Source organism: Alligator mississippiensis, chromosome 7, assembly GCF_030867095.1.
Source record: "Alligator mississippiensis isolate rAllMis1 chromosome 7, rAllMis1, whole genome shotgun sequence".
Classification (NCBI taxonomy): Eukaryota; Metazoa; Chordata; order Crocodylia; family Alligatoridae; genus Alligator; species Alligator mississippiensis.
The window spans coordinates 53,738,097-53,762,921 of NC_081830.1; the positions used below are offsets into that span (position 1 = coordinate 53,738,097).

Genomic DNA, 24,825 nt, shown 5'->3' on the forward strand with positions numbered 1-24,825 from the left:
AGGGAATACACAAATTTAGAGGCACAGATGCATACGGCGGGTAAGGAGTCGCTGGAGCGGGCAGCAAAAGGCTCCGGAGCGGCACTTATTAATAGCACCAGCCGCATGATACCGCTAGCAGAAAATAGTGCCGAAAGAAGTGCGAGCCATCTGGGAAACCTGGAAAGGAGGGGCGGAGCTTCAGAAGACCCAGTGGGGATCCGCCTAGTGCCTCCGCCCCCTGAGGTGACGTCGTTCCCGGCGGCCCTGGCTCTTTGCCGAGGGGGGGGGCAATGGGAGGAGAGATATACCCAGCACTCTCAGATGAGGAACTTAACTCTTTCTCTACCGCAGCTCACCCGGTAGCTGTGACGAAACATGTTGCAGATGAAGATGGTGCTACACGTACCACTATTATCTCACGCACACGCACCAGACCAGAGATTCAAGAGCTTTGCAAGGAATCTAAAATAAGGTCAGAAGAGACCTTGGCAATGTGGTTAGGGCGGTTAATAGTGGAATTCGGATCTGACACCTTGGATAAAGAAGAAGCGAGTGCCTTGACCCAGCAGGCGGCATGGAGTGGTGGGCGTGCTACCGATTTGAATGTGGTCACAGACAGTGCCCACTGGCCCATCCCGATCCCGGCGCTTGTAGTGGGACAGGTAACCCACAAATTTCACACCTGGCATGAAGGTCGTCCACAGAAGGCTACTGCGGAGCAACTCCTCCTAGCTATAGTTGGGGTGTCATATCTCTCATGGAGCCCGAGAACAAATCCAATGGGACTAACAGCTGTACAACGAAAAGAGAGATGGGCTCATTGCCACCTATCAGACCCTGGGGCAATCCCAATGCCCTTGGAAGCTAGAGAGGTCTGCGTGGAGGTATATGGAGGAGCAAATGCCGTTGCACTCCGACTCTTCTTGAACCCAATGGCAGGTCAACCAGTGGGAAATCTCTTGGGCCATCTCCCACGTCTACAAGCACTTATGTAACAAAGTGAAGAAGCTTCTGATACCATAAGGGACCGATCTTCGATATGCCCAGCCGGAACACTGAGACCCAGACGTCAAGAATTTATCCCTCGACGAGAGCAAGGGTGGTCACCTCCAGGATCCCCGAAGGAGAGAACCCTGAGGGAAAGAACCATGTTTGGTTTTCTTCTCTCCCACACCGGACTTACAAAGGTGCAGCTATGAATTTTGGGAGAAAGGGGCCAGTCTCGTCTGGCTGAAGCATTGGGATTCAAATTCGAGGACTCATCAAAAAACGAGTGATGGCCGGCGGCTTCACCGGCGGCCTTCTCCAGTTCAGACCTGACCCTACGGATTCTCGACCATATGCCGAACTCACCGTTTGCAACCCTACCGATCTGGATGACCAACAACAAGCATTCTTCCATCTCGATACTGGAGCTCAGACCAATGTGATTACCTCAATGATACCTCATCAAAAGACCGCTAAAACGATCAAGGTACAAGGGCTTAACGCTATCGCTGTCACAATGAAGGTCAAATTTTGGGTTCAGGCTACCGATATCCCCTAGAGGCTGTCCTAGGGGGCATCAACATTTTAGGGGTCCCGGGGATAAAAGCGCTCTACCTTAAAGAACAAGTGCTGCAGGCATTACCCGTCATTATCCCAAAACAGGATTGGCATCAACCAACGCTTCGTAACAACTCCACCTGGCAATATCGACCAATCCCAACTAAGGGTTCGCTAAAGCAGTCCCTTACTGACTTCCTGAGGCGGCTCGAGCGACGAGGCTGTATTAAGACTGTAACAGCCAGCACCTACCTGTCATCAGGATGTGGGGTAGCGAAACCTGGAAAGCCTAATGAAGCCCGGTTGGTTGTAGATTATCGAGAAGTGAACAAAAGGTGTCAGGTACTTCAACAACCTAATCCATCTACTCTGCCACAATGTATGTTTGAGATGGCACAGTTCCAACAAAGTAAGTGGGTTGGAGTCACATTGGATCTTAAAAATATGTTCTTTTCCATCCCGATAACTGACCCAGAAGGAATACTAAACATGTGTATTGATGGCATCATGTATAGGTGGACAGTTTGTCCACAAGGATGTCGTAACGCTCCATCGCTAGCCACAGGTGCCATGAATAACACCCTGAAGAATTTTCGAGCTTCATATTCTCTTCCTCAAGAGAAGGAACTAAAGATTTGGAGTTACGTGGATGATATCGGCATCATGGGTCGTGATAGTTCCTTAGTTACTAGTATAGTCAGTCAACTAGTCACTCGCCTTCAGAGTGAGGGATGGACAATCAACAAGGAAAAGTCGTGTTTGCAACCTGTAGATGACATTACGTTCCTTGGTACTCGATACATTGGTTCCATCCGCCACGGAATTTCTCATGAGGGTCCTGACGTCGATCCATTGAAAACATTCTTCCCTACTACCAAGAGGCACTTTCAACAGCTGAATTGGTCATTTGAATTGGTATCGACATTATATTGAACCTAGTGATTTGGCACTCCTCACCAAATTGCAGCGACAGATCCGTAATAAATCCCGAAAGTCTACGCCCTGGACAAAAAGAGATCAGCAGAACCTGCTTCGTCTGCTAGCTACAGTTAAAGTTACACAACTCCATGCCATCGATCTGGGCGAGTTACTAACCGTAACCCTCGGGTTCACCACCAACCATGTGTGGGCTGTCGCACATAATTCTCATGATGAGCTAGTATATACAGCCCATAAAACACTTCAAGAGGCACAACATCGATATGGAGCTATAGGAAAAATCCTCCTAGACAAACAATTGGTGGAGCCTTTAGCAAGGGGGCATGGGACGTTACGCGCTCCCGGTACCACATTGTTACCCTTGCTGGATGCAGACAGAGTTGACCCACATTTTCAGGGAGAGTCTAAGACCTGGAATACGTTAGTGCTTACCCACCATTACAACTGGCATTGTTGGAGGTTGGAAGACACGGTACCTGATCCAAGCCCAGAAGATGAGGAGAAGGTCCCTCCATTGTATGGAACTTCTGCCCCGGCATGGATGGCCTCAGATGGAACCTCCCGACATGGCGGAGGCTATGGATATTATTGCAAAGCTTGCAACAATAAGGAAATCTTTCAAGCCGACCCAGATGATAATTCGGCCCAAAGATGTGAATTATTAGGATTCCTTAAGGACTAACCCCAGGAAAGTGCTAATTCACAACCGCCCGAGTGTGAGATTCATCAAGCTCCAGATTGCAGTTCGTTCAAGTTAATAGAGTGATGATTATAAAGGAGATATTGAGACGGGGAACGTCCATTTGCTCAGAACTGGCTATAACACTATTTACTTTCATTTTGTTAAGTACTTTATTGACATTGTCTGTTAATAGGAGAAGACGGACTGACTACCAGACGAGGAGAGTCCCAAGCAGATGTTCTCCAATCAGACGATGATCAACAGGTGTTGTTATATGTTCAAAGTTATTGTATTTTGTAACTTGTTGAAAAGACCGGTCTATCAAGTTGTTTGTTTATATACATATATTACTGGTTGTTAAAGCTTTGCCAGGTCAGTGAGTCCCGAAACAAAGATGCCGGATGATAAGCTCATGTGTCTAAAATTCCAGTTGTGCCGTCAGCAAGGGGGCATGTCACAACCCAGTGATTTTGGTGCCTCGGCACGGTGGAATTTTCCCGCCACATGAGAGCCTCTTGCAAAAGTAAAGGCTTTCTGTTGCTGCAGGAAACCCCCAGTGCAAGAGAGTTCCCACCATTCGAATGCAAATTTGTGTCCCGCTATTGGCCAGTTCTAAATTATGCACACGTGGCGGCTAGTGATTGGCTTGCTGGCCGTTTAAAAATTAGCGCAACTTCCACCCAAGTCAGAGAACTTTGAGCATGCTGCAGAGTGCTTCTGAAGAGATCTGACTCGTGGCTGAGCTGATCGATAGACTGATCACCTATCGATTCGTCTCCCCATCGCCGAGCACAATCCCAGACGTATCCCTTTCCCTGCCGGCCCAATTTGTAGACGGACATGCTGGCCTGAGCCCTGCCAGCTGGAACAACTAGCGTAGTTGTTCAAACGACCGGACCGTTTTCATCGCAACAGCAAGCGACGTAAGTAAAGTTTTACAACCATAAAGCTTTCTCGGCCTCTCTATTCACCAGCCCGCCCTACGAACGAGTAATTATTGAATCACCTCGAGTCGACTTTGGCCGTCCGAGACATGGGCAACCTTTGTAAATCCAGCAGGCTAAAGCACTTAAGGGAACCCACCCCTACCCTAGCTCCAAAATGATCTGTAGGGAAGGCAGGGGCCCCCAATGGGACACTTACCTGCCTGTACACCAATGCCAGAAGCTTGGGGAATAAACAGGAAGAACTGGTCCTCCTGCTAAACAAGAATGACTATGACCTCATAGGGATAACGGAGACCTGGTGGGACTCCACCTATGACTGGACCACCCGGTCACGATGGCTATACCCTGTACAGGCGAGATCGTGCAGATAAAAGGGGTGGGGGTGTAGCTCTCTATGTCAAGAACAGTTACATGTCCCTACAAATTGACATTGACAACCAGGAAGGATGACTGGAGTCTCTCTGGGTTAAAATACATGGGGAACGTGGCACAGGGGACATCATGGTAGGAGTCTGCTACAGACCTTCTAACAGAAACAAGAGCTGGACGAGGAATTCACCAGGGAACTGGCTGAGGCTGCACGCTCTCAGTGCATGGTTGTCATGGGAGACTTTAACTACCTGGACATCTCATGGGAAGAGCACACGGCCAAATCCAATCAGTCGTAAAGTGTCCTCACATGTGTGGACGAGCTCTACCTGACTCAAGAAGTCTATGGGTCGACAAGAGGTAAAGCACTGCTGGACCTGGTACTGGACAAAAGGGATGACCTAGTCAGTGACCTAAGAATCGATTGAAAGCTGGGTGATAGTGACCATGAGCTGATCACCTTTACTATCCACCTCAAGGCTGGCAAGTCAGTCAACAGTACAGAAGTTCTCGACTTCAGGAAAGCTGACTTTAACAAGCTCAGGAGGCTTGTTGTCAAGGCCCTAAGGGACCATGACTCGACAGGAAGAGGAATCCAAGAGGACTGGTTGCTCCTGCTAAACAAGAGGAAGTGGATCAGGAAAGCCAAGGCTGCAACTGAGCTCCATCTGGCTTCACATATCAAGGATAACAAAAAGTCCTTTTTGAGATATGTAGGAAGTCAGAAAAAAAGCAAGGGTAACATTGGACCCCTGCTGAACCAAACGGGACAGCTGATAACCGACATCCAGGAAAAGGCCAATCTGCTTAATGGGTACTTACTTCTTTGCCTAGCAAGACACACAACGGCCAGGGTAAGGGCATATTTATACCCAGCATTGGTGGTGATCTAGTAAAGGATCACCTTGAGAGGCCGGACACCTTCAAGTCAGCTGGTCCTGACATTATACCCTAGAGTACTCAAGGAGCTGGCAGGTGTCATAGCCCAACCATTGGCAAAACTATTTGAAAACTTGTGGCACTCAGGTGAAGTACCTAAAGACTGGAAGAAGGCCAAAGTAGTACCCATTTTCAAGAAAGGGCAGAAAGTAGATCCCAAGAATTACAGGCCAATGAGGTTGACCTCAATCCCCGGTAAGATTCTGGAGAAAATTATCAAGGAGACCCTTCTGGATAAGCTGGCTGAGGGCAACATCCTGAGGGACAGCCAGCATGGGTTTGTTGTGGGTAGGTCTTGCCTGACCAATCTCATCTCCTTCCATGACCAGGTGACATAATACCTGGACAAAGGAGAAGAGATTGGTGATATTTATCTGGACTTTAAAAAAGCCTTTGATCTGGTGTCCCATGACCTCCTCATGGAAAAATTGGCTAACTGTGGCCTCGGCTACACCACAGTCTGATGGCTGGGTAATTGGCTCTGAGGTCGGACCCAGAGAGTAGTGGTCGATGGTAGCCAATCATTATGGTTCTCTGTGACCAGTGGCGCCCCCCAAGGCTCTGTCCTTGGACTGGTTCTCTTTAACATCTTTATTAACAATGTGGACATTGGTGTCAGAAGCACACTGGCTAAGTTCGCCAATGATACTAAACTTTGGGTCATAGGATCCACACCTGAGGACAGGCTAGTAATGCAGGCTGACTTGGATAAACTTAGTAAGTGGGCGGATACAAACCTGATTACATTCAATACTGATAAATGTAAGGTACTCCACCTTGGGGAAAAAAAACCTGCAGCATACTTATAGGCTCAGCACTGCTATGCTTGCTAGCACCACAGCTGAAAGAGACTTGGAGGTCATAATTGACCACAAGATGAACATGAGCCACCAATGCGATGCCACAGCTGGTAAAGCAAACAAAACTCTGGCTTTCATCCATAGATGCTTCTCAAGTAAATCTCAGGATGTCATCCTCCCGCTGTACTTGGCCTTGGTGAGGCCGCAGCTGGAGTACTGCATCCAATTCTGGGCTCCACAATTCAAGAAGGATGTTGAGAAGCTTGAGAGAGTCCAGAGGAAAGCCACGCACATGATCAGAGAGCAGGAGAACAGGCCTTATGAAAAGAGGCTGAGCACCATGGGACTCTTCAGCGTAGAAAAGCTCAGGCTCAGGGGGCACCTGGTGGCTGCTTATAAGTACATAAGGGGTGTACATCAGGACCTGGGAGAACTTCTGTTTACCAGAGCGCCCCAAGGAAAAACAAGGACCAATGGTCATAAACTCCTCCAAGACCGTTTTAGGCTGGACATAAGAAAAAAATTCTTTACTGTCTGAGCCCCCAAGACCTAGAATAGGCTTCCTCCAGAAGTGGTGCAGGCACCTACTCTGGACTCATTCAAGAAACACTTGGATGCTTATTTTGCTGGGATCTTTTGCCCCTAGCTGACTTCCTGCCCCTAGGGCAGGGGGCTGAACTTGATGATCTTCGAGGTCCCTTCCAGGCTTAATGTCTATGAAATCTATGAACTGCTGTTGCCTACAGTGCAGCCAAAAACTGGGAGAGTGCAGGATGAATATTGCTACCTTAGCTCCTTCCCTCAATCCTTGGACTGTGAATTCTGTGCTGTTCCTTGTAGAGACGTAATGCAGAGCTTTGCACACTGTTCTGAGCTTTACATGCAGAGCAGGTTTGTAACAAAACTTCTAGCTTCTATTGTTGTTAAGTGTTTGTTATTTGCCATTTTTGGTTGTTACTGGGTTTTGATCCACTAGTACTTGTGGATACATTAAGACAGTGTATATATAATGCCTTTTGACTAAAACCTGTTTTGACAGTGTGAACCTGTGAGTCACGTTTGGCATTTTATGAAGAAAACGTCCACCCTAGAATAAACTGTTAGCGTGTAGATTAGAAATAGAATCTACATACTGATACTATGTAAATCACTTCAGATGCCTGCCAGTCCTAGCCACCTACCAAATCCCATTGATTTTAATGAGTCACTATATAAACTGATTTTAAGAGTACTTGTAACTGTGTGGAAACAGCCTACTCTTAGTTTGTCCTTCAACTAAGGCTCCTTACAGAGTTACTCAGAGCACCTTGCCTCTAACAGCTGCCTTGGAATTGACAGGACTAATCAGTTTCAGGGCTACTAATAGCACAGCACTGACAGTGACTGAGATGGCTTGAAGGGTTAATTCCCCACCTTCCATATTGGGCAATTATTTTGATTGCTGAAAGAACCCTGCTAAAGGCACCTTAGAATGTAAAATCAATTGTGTAGGACACCACTGCAGAGAAAGATGACAAACATTTGTTACACTTAGAAGGTCTATGACTAGGTATATCAGTGTAACCCAGGCAGTACCCCAAGAGGTACTCCCTCTCCAATTGAAGGGATCAGAGCAGGTGCACAAGCACTGTGGAAAGTGTAAGGACTCTCCTACCCCTATAGAGCAGAACCAGATCACTAATGGGGACTTAACCATATACCTTTTAATGAGAGAACAGTACTGGGAACATAACCAGGATAAATCAAGGGGTATAGGGGACACTACAATGCCCCAAGGGGGCAGGATTCAACAAAGGTTAGACACTTACAATCATAGACATATTCATCCAGTTGACAAAAGACAGGGTTAACCAAAATATAAAACACAAACAGCAGAACAAACAATACTGGTTGGTGAAATAAAAAAGGCATGGAATACAAAATGTCAAATAAGAAGGAACACAGGGCCTAGGTACCTGGAGGGGGAAAACACAATGACCCCTTTCCACTGCAATAAGGATTTCTCCCTATTAATTCACTCACCCCAGCTGGGATTTGAACACAGATCTCCCACATGGTATGCAAACTCTACCACACAGCCACCAGTGCTGGTGCTGCTCTAAACTGCTAGGGGTCTTGATCTCCCCAGAGCCCCAGCCTCATGTTGAGGCCTCTGATCGGAGGAGCTGGTAGCAGAGCTGGGAACCTCTCAGGTCGCTGCTCAGATCCTTGCTGGAGCTGGGGAACTTTTCTTGCTGGCCACAGCCTCTCATAGGGGATCCTGGAGCCCAGCGGGGAGCCTCTCCTGCTGGCCGCATGCCACGCTGCTGAGGGTCCAACTGCTGCCTGCAGGTCCCACTCCTTCAGGGTCTTCTGGGGCAGCTGCTCCCGCCCCACTGGCCCAGCTCTTTGCCAGCTCTTTGAAACTCCTTCCTTGTGGTCCCTCGCTGGTCTCTCCTGAGTCAGCTGCGCTGCCCCTTTTATCCCCCTCCAGGTGACCCAAGGGGCCAATCAGGGGACACAGAGGGTGAGTCTCTGGGGCCTGATTGGTGAGGAAAGTGAATCCCAAGTCCTCCAATCATCTTTTACCCTTTCAAAGCCCCTGAACTAAGTCACTACCAGCTAGCCCATCACATCAGTGTTTGTCTGTCTTGTTCTGATAGGTCACCTGGGATCTAGAGGACAAAGAGGCAATCCAGGATTTCCAGGACCAAAAGGTGATCAAGGTTTTCCTGGGATTGGATTTCCAGGAAACCTTGGTCCAAAAGGTAAAATGCTCCTTTTAACTCTTTTTAAAATTTAAAAAATAAAACCAGTATGGAGACAGACAAGTAGAAAAATGTTTTGACATAGACAAGTTGCATCTCAAGCCAGTCCAGAGAGGTGATACTCTCCCTCTATGCGACTTTGGTCAGGCCACAGTTGGAGTACTGTGTCCAGTTCTGGGTGCTGGACTTCAAAAGGGATGTGGCCAGCCTGGAGAGGGTTCAGAGGAGGGCCACCTGCTTGGTGAGAAGGCAGCAGGACAGGCCCTATGAGGAGAGACTGAGGGACCTGAACCTGTTCAGTCTCAGTAAGAGGAGGCTGAGGGGGGACCTGGTGGCTGCCTACAAACTCATCAGGGGAGATCAACAGCAAATAGGTACAGCCCTTTTCTCCCCAGCACCACCTGGGGTGACAAGGAACAATGGTAATAAGCTGATGGAGAGTAGGTTTAGGTTAGAGATCAGAAGGCAATATTTTACAGTTAGGGTGGCCAAAATCTGGAACCAACTTCCCAGGGAAGTAGTCCTCACCCCTACCTTGGGCAAATTCAAGAGGAGGTTAGATGATCACCTGTCTGGGGTCTTGTGAACCCAGCATTCATTCCTGCCTGTGGCAGGGGGTCAGGCTAGATGATCTGTTCACCCTAGCTACTATGAAACTATGAAACTAAGTTAGACAAATAAGCCTTTAATAGGCCAATTACAACATACAGTTTTTTAGTCTGCTTTTGAAAAATCATGCATCAAAATTGACTATCTGGAGTACATTTTAAAAGATATGCATAAGGTTCTAGCTGGATGACTTACTTAGTGAAATGCCTGGAGAGACTTCTACAAAATACTTTTACTTCAAACAGATCTTCTTACAATCACAGAGTGCAAAGACTTTATTTAGAGAGCTTGCTATATAGATCTAATCTTTCTGTGCAACACTTAGAGTCTGGGGATGATTGACACTTTCTACAGTGCCAGTTCTTTAGTTATAATCTATTCAGTTGTGTTCACACAGCAATTGTTGTATTACTAGAGATGTTACAAAGTGTTTTGTCTCAAGAGGAGTTGAGTAGCAGGGAAAGGCCTCTTGTGCCTTCCCTAAACCAGGCTTACCCCATAGACTGAAGATGGAGAAGAGGAGTAGCTGCTATTTCTCCCAGTCTGTTTCCCAGAACAGTCCCAGGTCTGAGGAGCAGATCAGGGGATCGCCATACTGCTCGCTACGTTTCTTGTGGCCTTGCCTTCTTGGTCTCCAGTATGAAGATCAGGCTATGCGGGGTTGCTGTGCTGCTCACTGTTCTTGACTTCCCATGGCTAGGAACTTGCCTCCCACCTTGCTTCTCACCTACTCCCACCTACTTCTCTGACAAAGGAGCTTTGCCCTACTGCTGCAGCATCCACTGCTCTCCATGCTTTCCCTAGAATGGGATCATCTGATATTGGGAAGGCACGAAGAGCAGGGGAGAGGAAGTAGTTTCAGACTGAATACTTATACTGCTTCCTCTCCTGAAAACATTTTTTTTCAGTGGAAAATTTCCACCACTAGAAATGAATGCCTGTTTATGGCTGCAGTCATTCAACAGAAGACAGTGATGTTTTCACCTGCTATATGGTTTGCTTTACAGGAAGTAAAGGGCTTCCAGGGTCAAAGGGATCACCAGGTTGCTCAAAAAATGGAGAAGCAGGCGTACCTGGAAGCCCAGGATTTCCAGGAGAAAAGGTTTGATTAAAAAAGTAGCATGCATTTTAATCAGGAGTGCCTGTTTAAATCAGTGGTCTAAGGATTTGGCTTCTCACTCACTGGTTGGTGCCCCCCCCCCCAGCCCCCTTTTGCATGCATGTGCACACACACAAACACAGATTATGGAAATTAGTTGCTTATAGAGGCAAGCTGTGAATGCTGAAAACTGTTGTGGGAGAAGAGCCGGGGGTGGAAAATTCTGGATAAGCCCAGTTCATCCTCTTCATCAGCATCCACTCTGTGCCATTGTGTGAGACTGGACACTAAGCTAGATGGAGCTATGGTCTAGGCCAGTGGTCCCCAACCTTTTTGCTCTGTGGGCCAGATGACTTGTGCAGGGTGGATCTGTAGGCCCAATCTTGCATACACGGAGCTGTGGTCCAGTTGATCATGTGCTGGTCAGGCCCTAGCCCCCCAGATGCCAGATAGTGGCCATGGTCATGGCTCCACATGGATCAGGCCTTGCCACTCACCCCCAACCCAGTGCACACAAGATCCAGCCTTGCCACCTGTCCCAACCACATGCATACAGAGTCAGGCCCCACAGCCCACACACTGGATCAGGCTCTGCTGCCCAGACTCATCCTATGTGCTCCAGATGGAACCAAGCCACCCCAAATACACAGGATTAGGCCCCATTGCTTGCCCCCAGCCCCATGTGTGTCTGATGGGGCCCCATTGCCCTGTGCTCACAGGCAGGATCCCATGTGCAAGGTCATGTCAACTGGCCCATGTGGCTTGAAAATTTGGTAGAGGAGGAGTGGTGGCAGTATTAATTGCCACCACTGCCCCCACCAAATTCCCAGACCCTTGGGGAGCCCTGTGGACTGGACCATACTGCTCTGTGGAGTGGATATGACCCCTGGGCCAGGGGCTGAACACCTCTGGTCGAGGCTAGTAAGTAGCAGTTCTTATATTCAAGCCACAAAATTTCAATCCAAATCTCAACTTCCAGTACCCCAAATTTCAGGACAGTTCAGGGGGCTGCTGTCTGGAGGGAACATGAGGACTTTGAGCCAGATACAACCAGAGTTCTTGAAATCATCAGTATTGAGAAGCATCACTTAAACACTGCGGTTGTAGTCTAGGAGAATTTAAACACAAGGACAAATGCCCAACTGTGTCAAAGCATCAAAGTAGATCAGTGCAAGTGGGAGTAACCATCAGTGCTGATCAGTGTGAATTCCAGTTTCTAAGGACACATATACATTTCGAGCTTGAGTGGTTGCAGCATATTCAAGGATCAAAACTGATTATAAACAAAACATTTGAATATTGGGAAACAGTACCCTTTCTTTACTCCCTCTTCTATGTTTACTCATTTGTTTTCCTAAAAATACACTTAAACTGAATGTAAAAGATTAAATGTAATTTAATGTAAAACACAAAATGGCTGGTTTTGGAAAAAATCAGTGAGTTGCCATCAGCCACAGTGCAGTAAGATTAACCTCAGTTTGAAGAGGCCTTTGTAGTCTAAGTCTACAATCAATATTTGCATAGAAACTAAGTTATTGCAGGCAGAGTTTATGATTGAATTTACCTGCTAGTACATGAAAGCCAATCTAATGGTAGCTGGGCTTTTTTATTGGGGAATTAATCCTGACCACCAGAGATATTCAACCCCTTTCACAGAATTTTTGTTTAAAAGAAAATTTGAGTATTTCTAAAGCAGAATAACTGAGTGCTGACCCAGGAACTGAACAAACCTTTCATTCCCTCATAGTGGCAAAGCTAGTAGTAGTCAACTAGTTTGCTTGATTTTCTGAATCATCATTTAAATATATATTTAATCTTAAGTATGACTGCTTGGTAATTTGAAGTAAGCATAGTGCCCAAATATATTTCAAGCAGCTTTCAGGTACTTGACCTGTCCAAAGTGCTTTGCAGGTACAGGAAGGGTTTAAAAACTTCAGAGTTTGCACAAGCCCTTGTGGCAGGGAGAGGATTTCATTGTTAATGATGATTTCTCTAGTGGACCTGAAGTCCTACACAGTATTATTTATCAGAATAATGTTTATGGTATAGGGTCTTCAGAACAAGAGTTGTAAAGGGGAGTATATGGGATAGTGAATTTGCAGTGCTCTGATGCTAAATGTGAAAGAATCTCTGGGAGTGAAGATGATAATTCCATAGAAGTTAACTGTCCACAGGATGGAAAAAGCAATATTTTCAAATGTAAGTATACCGGATATAATGCATTTATATCTTCTGTATGTTTTAGGGAGACCCAGGATCAAGTATTCCCGGAGAGCCAGGTAGATTAGGCACACCAGGAACAAATGGCCTTCCAGGAACAAAAGGTGAAAATGGACTTCTAGGATTTCCCGGTGTACCAGGACATCCAGGACGTGAAGGCACTGTTGGCCTCCCAGGTGCTATGATAAACCAAACCCAAGAAAGCCATTCTATCCAGATTTTGAGTGAGGCCCTAAAAAAAGAAAACATGGAGAGAAAGTACCATTACATACAAAACTCAAAATGCGCTTGAAGTCATAATAAAAATTAATCCTCTCTTTTAGGAGAACCTGGCTTTCCTGGAGCTCCCGGAGATGATGGCCCCCCAGGGAAGCCAGGTGATTGTCATAATGGTTCACCAGGTCCCACAGGTCGACAGGGAGCACCAGGCCGACAAGGTAGGAACACAAAAAATTCCAGAAACATAAACCCAGTGTACAACTGATGGAGTGGGTTTGGGTTTTATTTTTACTTCATGATGTTTTGTTTTATAGCTATATGATGTGGCTCTGTAGAAGATATTAGGTGAATTAGAGGTGCCAGTCCAGACATTTTAAATTACAAGACAGATGTGTGCATGGTGTACCATTGGGCTACACATGCAGAAAAAGCCCAGATCGCATTGTTGAGGCCTAACATGAGCACAGTGGAAAAGCACAGGGCAGAGCAGACTAACTCCAATTCCAGAGAAAGGATCAGAGGAAATTGTGTAGAAAGGAAATGTACTTGACCTGGTCCCTCTCCCCATCATGTGTGATAGAGTTCAGCTCTTTGTGGCAGAAGGACGTATGCACAGAAAAGAAGTTTTAGCCACTGAGCAGAATGGTCCTACAAGACCAGGGCTTACTTTAAGCAAAAGATTTACTGTTGCTAGAGGCAAAACCTCTTCAGTTGTTTTCTGCCATAGAGGTGGCTTTGTGCATGACACCTTATCATGTCATGATGCCAGTGGTCTTGGCTGGGGGCCAGTAGCAGTCCAGAATGGTCCAATTACATGGAAACCAGATCCATGAAAGCTATTCTATGCAACACCTACACCTACACTGAATGTAGAACACTTCCCTTCCTAGAAGGGGGTGTGTGGTTAAATCATTACCACTGATGTGCCCTTGCCTTAAGGGTGACCTCACAGGATTTGTCAACTCTGTCTTTCTCTAGCAGAGGCAGAATTCCCAAAGAATTAAAGTAGAGTTTCATACTCATGACTGCAGGGTCTATTTGAGTGTGAGTTGTTCCCCTCCCCAGATTATATATTCACTGTATGACATCTACTTGTTTTAGGAGACAGAGGTATACTAGGAGCAAAAGGAGATCGAGGTATTTCTGGTATGAGTTACCCAGGATTCCCTGGAGAACCTGGGTTCCCTGGATTACCAGGCCCTAAAGGAGCTGTGGGATCACCTGGTCTCAAGGGTTTAACTGGAAGACCTGGAAATCCAGGAACAGTAGGTAAGGAATTTAAAGATTCATAGTTTGGACTTTTTAATAATATAACCCTCTGTTATTACGTGTCTGTCATTATTTTTTGTCTGTATAGAAACAGATTTATTTTTTCCCAGTACAACAAGAGCAAGCTTTTAGATTCAGGTAGTGATTATGTGGAGAGCAAAACAATGTGGAGAACCATCTCTAGGCCAGCCACAATGTTGGCCTGCCCACCTGTCTAGGGCAGTCCACCCACCTACCTCTCCTGCCATGCCTTTGTTGTAACTAAATAGTTGTTTGTATCCAGGAGGCTGCCCATTTGATGCCATGATGCCAAGGATGTAACACATGGCTCCATACCACCCACATGGCTCCATACCATTCCTACACTGTGTCCCATGCCTTGCAGATGGCATCCATAATCACTACTTCTTCCACGGCCCCTTAACTGGGCCACACTTGGCCTATGACCCAAATTTGGCATAATGTGTCCATAGAAGTGCTTTAGCCATATGCCCTCACTGGGGCCTTGTCACAGAGCCGGTCTCCTGGGGTGGCCGTGATGCCCCTGGTGGCTCTGCAACTGTGCATGCTCTGCCCTGAGGGCACCCTCTTATCTCGCCTGCCATGTCTTTGTTGGACAAATAACTCAGGAGGCTGCCCATGGGCCTTCGCTTAGTCCCAATCTGCTAAACCTTACTTGATCTCCCAATCTATGGGCCCTTTGCAAGGCCTCTCTTCAACCTGGTGCTGCACAGGGCACCTCAGGCTTTATAGGCCAGCTGCGTGGCTTCAACCTCCTCTTTACCATGCCCCATACCTCATGGGTGTTACACTGTTGTTATGCTGTCTGTTGAAGCCTCGGCCTACTTGACCCCTGCCCCTTTGATATAACTAGGCTTTCTAGCCTAGACCCACTGTGTCAGGCCCAGTTTTGAGGAACTAGCCTAAAATCTCCTCTTATCACTGGGCCCTCCTTGGCCCTTGTCTATGGCGCCCCTCTGGCTCTGGGCTCTCCGGCCCTTGCAGCTTGCGCCCCTCTGGCACTGGGGAACTACACAATAGTGTTCCCCAATGAGGCCTCCTCCTCCCCTATAAGCCTCATTCCAGTCCACCAATTCAAACAATAGCACAACCCTAAGCCCCTGGGCTATAACATAAAATTAACAATAAAGGCAGCACTCTGCCCCTTTAAGAGGGCAAACTCCCACCCTTAGAATACCATACCCTACCCTCAGCTCTGGGAACCTTGTGATCCCCTAGAGTCTTACTGCATTTGGAGATAGTGAAACAGGCAGCCAGATGCATCAGGCAACTCTATTTTGCAGGTGCTCCTTCTCCTGGCAGTTGCCAAAGAGTGAGTGAGTCCAGCCAGCCCCAACCCTGAGATTATAAATTCCCTGGGCTCTGAATTCCTTCCGGTCTGCTGACTGCCTGCAGGTGCTGGCTAATTACCTAGTTAGCCTGTTACTCAAGCAACCTGCAGCTATGGAGCTGTGTAGCCTGCCTGGTTTCTTTGCTAGGCTGCTTCTGCCCTTAAAGATCAAGCAAACCTTGGTGCCCTGCAACAGGGGTCTCAACTCCCACATGCACTCTAGGCTCCTTTCCTCTCATTAGGCTTCTAGCCCCTCACACTCTGTCCCCTCACTGGGGCCACTACTTTGCCTCCTCACTGGGGCTCTGGGGCCTTACACCCCTTGGGCCTCAGGTATCTGTTGATGTGCCTGAACCCCTAACTTGGCCTACTCAGGCATCAGGTGTTGACTGATGTACCTGGGCCTCACTCTCCTTCAGGCCTTCTACTAGGCCCTGCTCATTTAGACCTTGGGTTTCAGACCCTTCTGGCCCCTGCATTGTTGCCCAAGCCTCACTCTCAGATACTTAGCCTCAGGTCCTCCTGTGCTCCATGTTGCTGCTCAAGCCTCTCTCTCTCAGGCTTTGAGCCTTGGACCTTTCTGGCCTCCAGGTTGTTGCCTAAGCCTGTTGCTTTTCTTTCGGGATGTGCTCCCCTGGCCTTTCCCCTCCAACAGATCACCCACAAGGCAGTGGGGGCTGAGGCTTTCCAGTGCCACATACTTGCCTTTCACTAGGGAGGCACTAGTGTGGCATTTCCTGGGGCCTTCCCCACCACAGGCAGCCCCACCACACCTTCCAAACCCAGCAGGGTGTAGTTTTAGGTTATCCCCAGGACCACTGCAGGCCTACCTGCCCTGGTCTTACTTCCTCTCACTGGCCTCCTGGATGTTCTCCCTGGGCTGCTCCCTCCTAGGCACTTTATTGCAGTTTCCATCTCATAATCTGCTTCTCAGTCACTGGCCTCATCTTTCTCAAGCCCCTCATAGGATATCTCCCCTCAGGAGTCAGGGCTTCCGCCTCCATCATTACCGCTTGCTGGCTGACTGACTGCCTATCCTGTCTTTGGCACTGATGTCCCACCGCATCAAAGGGATCTCCAGCCTCTTTTTAGGCTCTGGCCCCACCTCCAGGCCAGTCAGGGTGCTAGTAGCTCTCCACAGCCCTGGCCTGTCCCTCATGGTGGGCTTACTTGCCCTTCAGCCTTTTGGCCCTGGCCTCTTTGCTTTGACCAGTCAAGATTCCCTGGCATCAGTGTAGCAGCAGTTGACCTCCCCACTTAGAAGGGGTCCCCTCTGGGCCCTACCATAAAGTCATCACTTCTTACTGGCCTGGCATGGTGCCCATAGATCTTATACAAGGCAGCCCTTTTCTCCACTGGGCTCATCTGAGAGCTTCCTACCTTCCTGGGACACTCGTTTGCCACAGCTTGATGGTAATTGTTGGTAGAATATTATCCTGAAGGAAGAAGAAGATTCTACCATCAGGACGACTGTCTTGCAAGCAACAGTTCGCTATGGCCCCTGGCAAGACCCTCTAAGGCCTATAATGGGGGCTTCTCTCCCCCTCCACCCCCACCACAGGCCATCGTAGTCAGTATACCGACTTCTGCTGCTAGGGCTTCACAGCTGGGAGTGGCTGCCAAGAATTCTTAAAAGTCTGTTCCCCACAAAGATAAAGAAATATGGGAAGGTATATTTGTGACAGGGGCAAGCTTTCATGCCCAGTGCAAGCACCAGCCTGCCCCCTGTTTATGAGTCAGCCACCCACCTCTTTCTCCTGCCACACCTTGATGTAATAATATTGATGTAATAATTAGGCGGGAGGCTGCCCATTATACACCCCAATACTGGGAGGGCTATCCATGGCTCCATTCCACCCCTACACCATGGACCAAGCCATGCAGATGGCATCTCAGGCAGCCAACTCAACTGTCCCCTTTGCCCATTAGCTGTGGCCTCTTCCCTGGAACCTTCAGCTTCCCTTTAAGCCCTGGCCCCATCTCAGGCCAGTCAAGACCCCGAGCTTCTTTGCTCTATATCAGTGTCCCTTGCAGTGGGCCCCTGGCCATTTTGACCCCTTTCTGGGTCCTTCAGTTAGGTCTAAGCCACCTGCCTGCTCTCATGGATTGGGGTCCCCCATTCCTGGCTCAGGTGCTTCACAAAGCATGCCTGACCCCGCAGGGTCACTCACCCCAGCAGGCTCAGGCACTTCAAGAAGTTTTCCTGGCCTTCCCTGGATTAGATGTATCATATAACCCACCTGAAGGTGAGGGCTGGGTTTAAGGCACCCCTACCTGCCTTTCACCAGGGTGGTAACCGGCTTGGCATTTTCTGGGGTTCCCACACCAGTGGGAGCCCTACCAGACCACCCACTCCGGGCAGGGTGAAGTTTTAGGTCATTCCCAGGACCAGAGCCTCCTGTTCCTACCTGCAAGATGTTCCCATGCAGCAGCTCAGCCAAGCGATGTTTCTTGCCTGGCCCCCAACAGCAAACTGCTTTTGTTTATATAGGCAGCCAGAGTTTTAAAATGGCTGCCGTAATCAAGCATCTACTGAGTGCTTGATTTAGCCCTTAAACTGGAAGGCATCACTGGTGCCCTGCCACAATATTGCCCCTCACCCACTGCAACTAACTCGCTCTGGTGGAGGGTCCTCTTCTCCACTACTTCTGGTGTCCCTTTAGGGTCTCCTTGGGGCTCTCCCAGCCTATCAGGGCTGGCTTCCGCTCCTCCACTGTGGTTTGTCCTCCCTCTGGGGTTTCTGACCCTACTCTGGAGCAGGCATGGCTGGTGAACTTAGACTGGTGGGGCGATGGAGTGCCCCACAGGAGCAGTGGGGGAGTTTGCAGCCAGCCGGCAGGGGAGGTGTTACAGCTAACCAGGAGCGGGGAGCATGCAATCCCGCTACCAGCCTGATTGCCTGGCAGGCTGCAAACCCTTCCCCCCCACTCCCGAATGGCTACAAACCCCACCCTGCTCCTGTGTGGCTGCAAACCCCACCTCCTCGCTCCTGTGGGACGCTCCACTGCCCCACTAGTCTGAGTTCACCAGCCGCACCTGCTCTGGAGTTTCTCTGTAGAGCTGTGTTGGAGCTGGTTTGCTTGCCACCCAACTCTAGCCACTGTGAGCGCTCATCCCAGCACTGGAAAAATGGCTTGGTTCCTAGGGGCAAGGGAAAAGGGGGTGAGCAAGGAATCTCCTCTCCTGGCTTCCCCTACTCTTCTATAGTCACAATGCTGGACATCCTAAAACACCTTTTGTGGCTGAAGGGGTGGTCCCACTGATATTTTTCTCTCAGACTTCTGGCACACCTTCATGTAAAGGTACCATGGGATCTGATCCCCGATCCCAGTAATCACATCTCCTGCCATTTTGAGGATCAGGGATCAGACCCCAGTCACAACATTTCTACTTGCCATTGCAGCAGGAGCCCAGGATCATGAAAGCCAGGTGCTCATAGTTCTGTGACTGGAGCCTGTTATCAGCTGAGTGTTGGCCCCAGTGCAGGTTTGTACCAGAGTCTCCAATCTGTCCCAGTACAGTCTGGGGACAGGCCAACAATCAGCTGATTGTTGGCTGTAAGCAGGGACTGCTCTGTAGTCTTGAACCTAGTATGATGTGGAACATTGTTATGGCTGATTTGCCATTTTATGGCACCTTATATTGGGTGCACATGTAGCACCCTTACCATTTATGCTGTGATTAACATATTAATTGTGCATAAGTGTAATATGTAGGGAGTGCCTCAGTTTCAGTTTGTGGACGTTCCTCAACTTTCACTAGTTCTGTTTTAGCTGGGCAAAGTCTTTGCATCAGGTTCTTCAAAGTAATTCTCCATAATCATAAGATGGTGTCCTTTTCTGTAGTTCAACAGCAGCGTTCTTGCTTATACTCTCTTCTAATCAGACCCCTGGATTCCATAGTTTATTCTCTGTGTTCTCACAACCAAGCCCAGTATCCAAAAGAAAAAAGAAAGTAAACTCTGTTGTCCTGTCCTGGGCTCATGCTCCTGATTATTGTCTGATTCCCCCAACTCCTCTTTCACATAGTCCATGTGATTACTTACCAGGTTTCCTACCAGTCTCCAAGTCCACAAGGGATTAGCTCTGTGCCTGCAGCTTTCCCCCTCTTCTCTTCTCTCTCTTTTTGTCCCTCCATATTCTGAATAACTTCCTTTTTGAGGAACTTCCAGGAGGGAGGAGCTGCTGTTTACATAGATTCCCTTGTGTCTTGAGACATGTATCCCTGTAGCTGTTAAAGTATTTGTACCCAGTGGTTTTCAGATTTGTGCAGAGAAAGAAGTCAAGAGTGCACTGTCTCTTATTTACAACAAAAGTTTATTTCCTTCACTTTTCAATGAACTCTAGATAACATGTTTTTGTAAAATACAACCTATACAATTAATTATGTATATGTAATGTGGAATGTCTATAAATAATCTTGTTAAATGCAGTTTGTTAAAAGCTGCTGTAATTCTCACATGAGGAGTCTTTGGCAATAGTACGTGTATAGGGTCTACTCACTTTATTGAAGCTGGTGAATATGGTAAGTAAATGCAAAACTTATTCAAGTAAATTTTAAAAGAATTAAGTAAGTAACCATGTAATTCACAAACATGTTTTTACATGCGCACGCACACACACTTATTTTTCAGAACAGATTTTGTTCTTTGAAACCTTCTGTTTTGCTAGTCTGGCACTTGAGAAATGTATTTCCTACTGCTCCATTTCTGCAGGTCAAACAGGAGAACCAGGTGTCATGGGTGATTTAGGAATGCGTGGACCTCCTGGCATCTTTGGAAATCCAGGTACCCCAGGAAAAAGAGGTGAGTGGCTTTATTTATTACTTAGGAACATATTAATCACCATACTTGGAGGCTGGCAGCCTGTGTCCCATGGGTTAAATCTCTGGCCTGCCACATAATCTCATCTGGTGTAGAAAGCTGGGAAATCCGCAGCAGTTTGGTGGCAGGAGATGTTGGCAGCTGGCTATTGGCATTCAGCTGACAGGGCATGTGGCCTCTGGGTCAGCAGCAAAACACTGACAAGGGGAGCGGTATCTAGTGCCGTATGTAGACGAAATGAGGGGCATGTGTGCACAATACTTTAAAGTGAGTTAAATGCTTTTGCACTGCTTTAATGGTGTTGGTGTTTGCACGCATTGGCAGCGTATTGCACAGTAATTCTGGCTGCTATAGCAAATTCAGCAGCATAATGCATCTTAAATGACTTGGGGTGCAGCAAACAAAAACTCCTTTGAGGAGTTTTAATTTGCTGCCCTACGGCCATGGAGCAAAGCACTAGGCTCTGTGCAGCTCAGGGGCTCTGCAGGAAGCTTGTGCAGGCAGCGTGGCAGCAGCCCAGGAAGGCAGGCTCTGCCCAAGAAAAGCAGTGAGCTTGATCATTTTTTTTTTTCTCCCCCTGGAGCCTGCCTGCCTGCCTGAGCTGTGCAGGGTCCCGGTGCTTCCTTCTGCGGCTGCAGTGGCCCCGGGGACTGCTAGAGCTAGGTGCCTGCAGGCAGTTGCTGCCTGTGGGGGGGCCGCTACTGCTGTGGAGGGAAGCACCAGCCCCCTCCCCCTGTCCCGCAGCCCAGGGACTGCTCTGCCCACTGGCAGCTCACCCTCCCCTCCCTGCCACTAGAGAGGCAAGTAAGTTCGGGTGTGTGCATGACATGAGGGTTTAAAGGGCCCTAAATTGAAGCGGTGTTTTTAAAAACCCACCGCTTCAATTTAGGGCCCCCATTTCATCTAAACACGCCCTACATCAGCAACATAGTGGCAGCAGGGGGAGTGACAGTGGCTGGATTGTAAGTAGCAGCCTGCCTTCAGAGTGAGCTGCACTAGTTTAGCCCACCACTCCAGAAAGGCTGCCAATCCCTGGCTATACTGGATTCATTTCTTGATCTATCTAATCCTGAATGATCTACTCGGGTACTGTATCTTCTTAGTGATATTGGCCCATATCAGATCCTTCAGAGGATGGTACATGATAATATAAATTAGGTAAATGAATACTTTTTCCCTCTCAAAGGTCTGATCCTAAGCCCTTAGTAGTTAGAGATTAGTAGAGATGTCAAACATGACTTGTTAATTCTTTCCAATATCTTTTGTGTTAAGAATAAGTGTTATAGTTGTGATATTTTTGTTGTATATGTAAATGCCCGATACCTCTTTTAACTTGCCCAATTTTGGCCTCAGTGAATTCCATAATCAATGCGCTAGGAGAAAAAGGATTTATTTTTGTCAGTCTTGAATTTGCCACCTTTTTCATTGTATTGATTGTTCCCTTATTTTTTGTGATATGAAGCAAAGATACTGATCTACCTTCCATCTACCATTCATTGTTTTATGATATTTTGTATGCCTGTCCCCACAAACTCAGCATCTTTTTTAAAGTAAAAAACCCCACTCATTTCCATAGTTCCATAATTTCTAGGGTCGGAAGGGACCTGAACAGATTATCAAGTCCGAGCCCCTGCCCTGGGCAGGAACGAGTGCTGGGATCGCAATACCCCAGCCAGATATCTATCCAACCCCTCCTCTTGAAGACCTCCAAGGGAGAAGAGAGCACCACCTCCCTTGGGAGCCCATTCCAGAGCCTGGCAGCCCTAACCATAAATGAATGCCTCCTGATATCAAGGCTGAACCTACTCTCAATCAATTAGTGGCCATTATTCCTTGTTATCCCAGGTGGTGCCCAGGGGAACAGAGCCTCACCTATCTTCCACTGGTCCCCCCTGGTGAGTTTATAGACGGCCACCAGATCCCCTTTCATTCTTTTCTTGTGGAGGCTGAATAGATTCAGGCACTTTAGTCTATCTTCGTAGGGCCTGGCCTGCTGCCCCTTGACCATGCAAGTGGCCTTCCTTTGGACCCTTTCAAGGTTAGCCACATCCCTCTTGAAGTGTGGTGCCCAGTCTCTCTCCATATGATAATTTTTTTATTTGTACAACTTTTGGTTTATTTTTTTTGTAAGCATGCTAAACTCATCCCAGATCATTAAGCAGTTCATCAGCTAAGTAATAACGTTACAGCATTATTTGATTATCCAGTCACTTGCAAATACAACTCCTATTAAGGTCAATGGAGTCTTGATGAAATGATCAGGCCTCTCATATGCTAACTGAAGGAAAAGAAGACACCTATTTCACTTTCTACTGGTAATATCTACATGAGACACTGACTTCACAGTCGTTACTATGCAGTCATTTTGTACTTGTATAAACAAGTATTAAATGATTGCACAATAACCGGAGTTACTGCACAGTAGCGCTGAGGAAAGGCTTTTTTATGATGTCTGCACAGTAGCCCAAGTCTACTGCACAACAGCACTGCATCATTCTTTCTGCTATGCCATGCTACTTTGCAGTAGTCACAGGCTACTGCGCAGTCAGTGTCTCATGTAGAAGCTGGTTCTACAGCTGTGCTAGTATTTCTATTGACAGTCTTCCTTGAAAGTACTAGTTCATCCTTGCCCCTTTGCAAGTTATTTGTTTGTCCAGTTTCTTCAGCATATTCCATTATGTGTCCTGACAGGTTCTCATGGTCTTCCAGGACCAAAAGGAGCAAAAGGGTCTTTTGGGGAAAAAGGCAAAAAAGGTGATAAAGGATTCCTTGGCCCAGTGTTGAGCAGAGTAAGTGCTGGGGATAAAGGAGAACCAGGATCAAAAGGTACAATTATTTTTAGTTGGATTGGAAAACAATTAGGAATAAATCATTTGTGATACAATATCAGATTCTAATTCATGAAAAGAGGCTACTGTAATATTCAAGTTATTCTGCACCATTTTAATACATGTGTGCTGAGTAGTGCACATAGCTGTTTGTTTTTATAGAGAACATTAAAAATAATCATGTTAATTTTAAATTCTTTATTATAATACACATTCCTAGATTTGTCATGTCAGTTATATCAGTAGTGGTATGAAGTTTAGGCATAGACCATATTTATGCATACATTCACATATGTTTAATAGTCATCAGTTGGTATTAATTAGCAAAAGGATTAAGCATATTCACAAATAACTGATTTGTAGAGATTCCCTGGTATTCGCTGTTCTAGGTGAGCTATCATACAAATACCTGCATACGAGTTGCACATACTTCTTTTCTTACAAATCTGGCTTTTTTGTTACAGGTTTTTCCTACGGACATTTTCAGGTTCTTTTCTTTTTTGAAAAATATTGGAATCAGTAGCATAGGGCTTCTATGTGTTGGAATTCATTTATTTGCAAGGGCGTAATTCCAAATTATTCTATGCAGGCTCCTTTTCAACATCACTGCTACTTCTCAAAGAGAATTTTGCTAATGTTATAAGATTCTGTTTTAACTTTATTTAATGCAATTCCTGTTATAGGATCTCCAGGAAGAACAGGTCTAAGAGGAGTAAAAGGATCAGAAGGTGTACAAGGATCAGCAGGTGACCCTGGGACACGGGGAATACCTGCTCCACCAGGTATACAGCATCTGCTAGGAAATTAAAGCTTCAATTTTTTAGCAGTATATTTTACAATGTTACATGTGAGATATGCAGTAGGAGCCAGAACCACACAATGCGTTAATCTTACACATTTTATTACCTCACCTATACTCTTTCTTGTATTCTAACTGTACTGAAACTATTCTAGTACTCCAGAACTCTGACAACTTCAAACAGCTACCATTTGGGGAAAAAAAATCTGCCACCAAAATGTTTTCTTTTCTTCTCCCAAATGTGGGATTCTTATGGTAAACCAGGTTATCAGTAGTATGACAGACCACACAAAGCAATATTAAGTCCAAATAATAATTTGTTTTAAATCTAAAATATCTGAACCAGCTGAAATAAAAACTCATGCCTTCTATTAATGGAGAAAAGCTTGGAATCCAGTTTTAAAAAGCAAGTGTGAGAAACTTCGACAATATAGTAGAGTATGACTGACAGAAATGTATTTTAGACGTTTCTTATTTTAATTCTTCTTTCCATCTAAAATGCTATGTGTTTGGATTATAGTACAAAGGCTGCCTGGATTTATAGGAAAACTAGTCTGAAAAAGAACAACATAAAAAGCATAAAACCTATCAAAAACATTTTTCATATTTTTTTTCTGTGCATGATGGTATATTGCAAAAGATGTACTAGCCCTTGATTA

The 24,825-nt window shown here is 46.7% G+C and overlaps 1 protein-coding gene across 7 annotated transcripts in view; it reads left to right on the forward strand.

Annotated features, from left to right (window-relative positions):
- Positions 1-24,825, forward strand: part of COL4A3 (collagen type IV alpha 3 chain) — a 112,761-nt gene that overhangs the window by 60,409 nt on the left and 27,527 nt on the right. For all 7 annotated transcript variants that reach the window (XM_059730955.1, XM_059730958.1, XM_059730959.1 and 4 more), the window contains 8 exons: positions 8,846-8,950; positions 10,567-10,661; positions 12,904-13,054; positions 13,202-13,315; positions 14,199-14,366; positions 20,432-20,521; positions 23,231-23,365; positions 24,051-24,149. In XM_059730955.1, the coding sequence (XP_059586938.1) occupies positions 8,846-8,950; positions 10,567-10,661; positions 12,904-13,054; positions 13,202-13,315; positions 14,199-14,366; positions 20,432-20,521; positions 23,231-23,365; positions 24,051-24,149 (957 nt within the window). The remainder of the gene's footprint in view (positions 1-8,845; positions 8,951-10,566; positions 10,662-12,903; positions 13,055-13,201; positions 13,316-14,198; positions 14,367-20,431; positions 20,522-23,230; positions 23,366-24,050; positions 24,150-24,825) is intronic.